The sequence below is a fragment of the Aplysia californica genome, unplaced genomic scaffold (genome assembly GCF_000002075.1).
Source record: "Aplysia californica isolate F4 #8 unplaced genomic scaffold, AplCal3.0 scaffold01282, whole genome shotgun sequence".
Taxonomy (NCBI): Eukaryota; Metazoa; Mollusca; class Gastropoda; order Aplysiida; family Aplysiidae; genus Aplysia; species Aplysia californica.
The window spans coordinates 17530-19360 of NW_004798552.1; the positions used below are offsets into that span (position 1 = coordinate 17530).

General features: G+C 38.7%; 1 protein-coding gene across 1 annotated transcript in view; it reads left to right on the plus strand.

Moving 5' to 3' along the window:
* Window positions 1–517: 517 nt before the first annotated feature.
* The window catches only part of LOC101864042 (ras-related protein Rab-27A), a gene marked incomplete at its 5' end in the record, with an annotated part of 3542 nt that continues 2228 nt past the window's right edge, over window positions 518–1831 (plus strand). The window contains 1 exon segment of the mRNA XM_013090444.2: window positions 518–632. Coding sequence (XP_012945898.2) covers window positions 518–632 — 115 coding nt within the window.

Here is a 1831-nt window from a genome sequence, read left to right on the forward strand (position 1 = left end):
ATTGCCAAAACAACATCAACAACAACAACAACATCATCACCATTGCCAAAACAACATCAACAACAACAACAACATCATCACCATTGCCAAAACAACATCAACAACAACAACAACATCATCACCATTGCCGAAACAACATCAACAACAACAGCAACATCAACAACTACAACAGCGACAACATCAACAACTACAACAACAACATCAACAACTACAACAACAACATCAACAACTACAACAACAACAACATCAACAAGTACAACAACAACAACAACAACATCAACATCTACACAACAACATCATCAACAACAACAACAACAACTACAATGACAACAACAACAACAACAACAACAGCAACTACAACAACATCAACAACAACAACAACAACATCAACAACAACAACAACGACATCAACAACATCAACATCAACAACTACAACAACAACATCAACAACAGCAACTACAGCATCAAAAACAACAACAACAACAGCAACAACAACTCTATTTCCCTCTGTGCCCAGATTCCGTAGCTTGACCACGGCCTTCTTCCGAGATGCTATGGGCTTCCTGCTGTTGTTTGACTTGACCAATGAGGACTCTTTGCTCAACACTCGCAACTGGCTCACACAGTTACAGGTCAGGGTGTGTGTGTGTGTGTGTGTGTGTGTGTGTGTGTGTGTGTGTGTGTGTGTGTGTGTGTGTGTCTCACGTCCATCTATCTTTGTGTGTGTGTGTGTGTGTATGTGTGTGAGGGTGAGGATTCTCTGCTCAACACACGTCCTGCACTTTATTCACCCAGTTATAGGTCAGGAGGTCAGGAGGTGAGGGGAGGGGGGTGTGGTGTGGAGGAGGGGAGGTGAGGGGGCAGATTCCAAACAATAGAAATGAAGTTTTATAGAGGACTGCTTCTGGTCAAAAGTACAATATAAAGAACAATTGTTTTTTTGTATGTATTTAAATTTTAAAAATTATCAAAAAACCAGTTACATGGTTAGAATTTGAAATTCTTGAATCCGACAGCAACAATGACAACCACAGTCTGTCTGACACTACTACTTTCTAGGAGACAGTGTGCAAGACGTGTCAAAATGTCCCAGAAAATGGATACCCATATTTGGGAGGTGTGCTGTCGGAATGAGTTCATTTTCGGATTTTAACCCTATGGACACTGACAAATTAATCAAAGTTAGCCTATAGGTTTTGTTTGTGCAATTTGTTAATGTATAATATGATAAATGAAATGTTCAACTTAAAGAAAAGTGGCATCAGTTGAAAATCTACCAAATTAGTGTGTCTGTACTCGGCTGACATTTCCATTCGTGGATTGCGAGAAGTAACTCATTTTGTCGGTACATCTTACATTTACACATTTTGCGCCAATGTTGTATTTCGAACTTTGTGCTCATTAATTAATCTTGCACTGTATCAAGAATTTAATGATTCTATTTGGTTTTCAAGCACTCTTTTTCTTCAAAAATGAAACAACATAATTTTAGACAAACACGGTGTGCGACTTTTAACATCGATAGTGGATGGTAGGAGACCTACTTCTTTTTTTTTCCATTTGATGTTTCAGTTTCTGTCTTGCTTTTTTTTTCTTGTACAAAATGATCATTGTTGTGTCGAGTGCTCCTCTTTACTCAAACACACGCACAAACAAACGAACAAACAAACAAATGTTGACTTGTTTCTGTATATGTCTTTATGTGTGTCTCTGTGTGTCACTATATGTGTGTCTCCGTGTGTCACTATATGTGTGTCTCTGTGTGTCACTATATGTGTGTCTCTGTGTGTCACTATATGTGTGTCTCTGTGTGTCACTATATGTGTGTCTC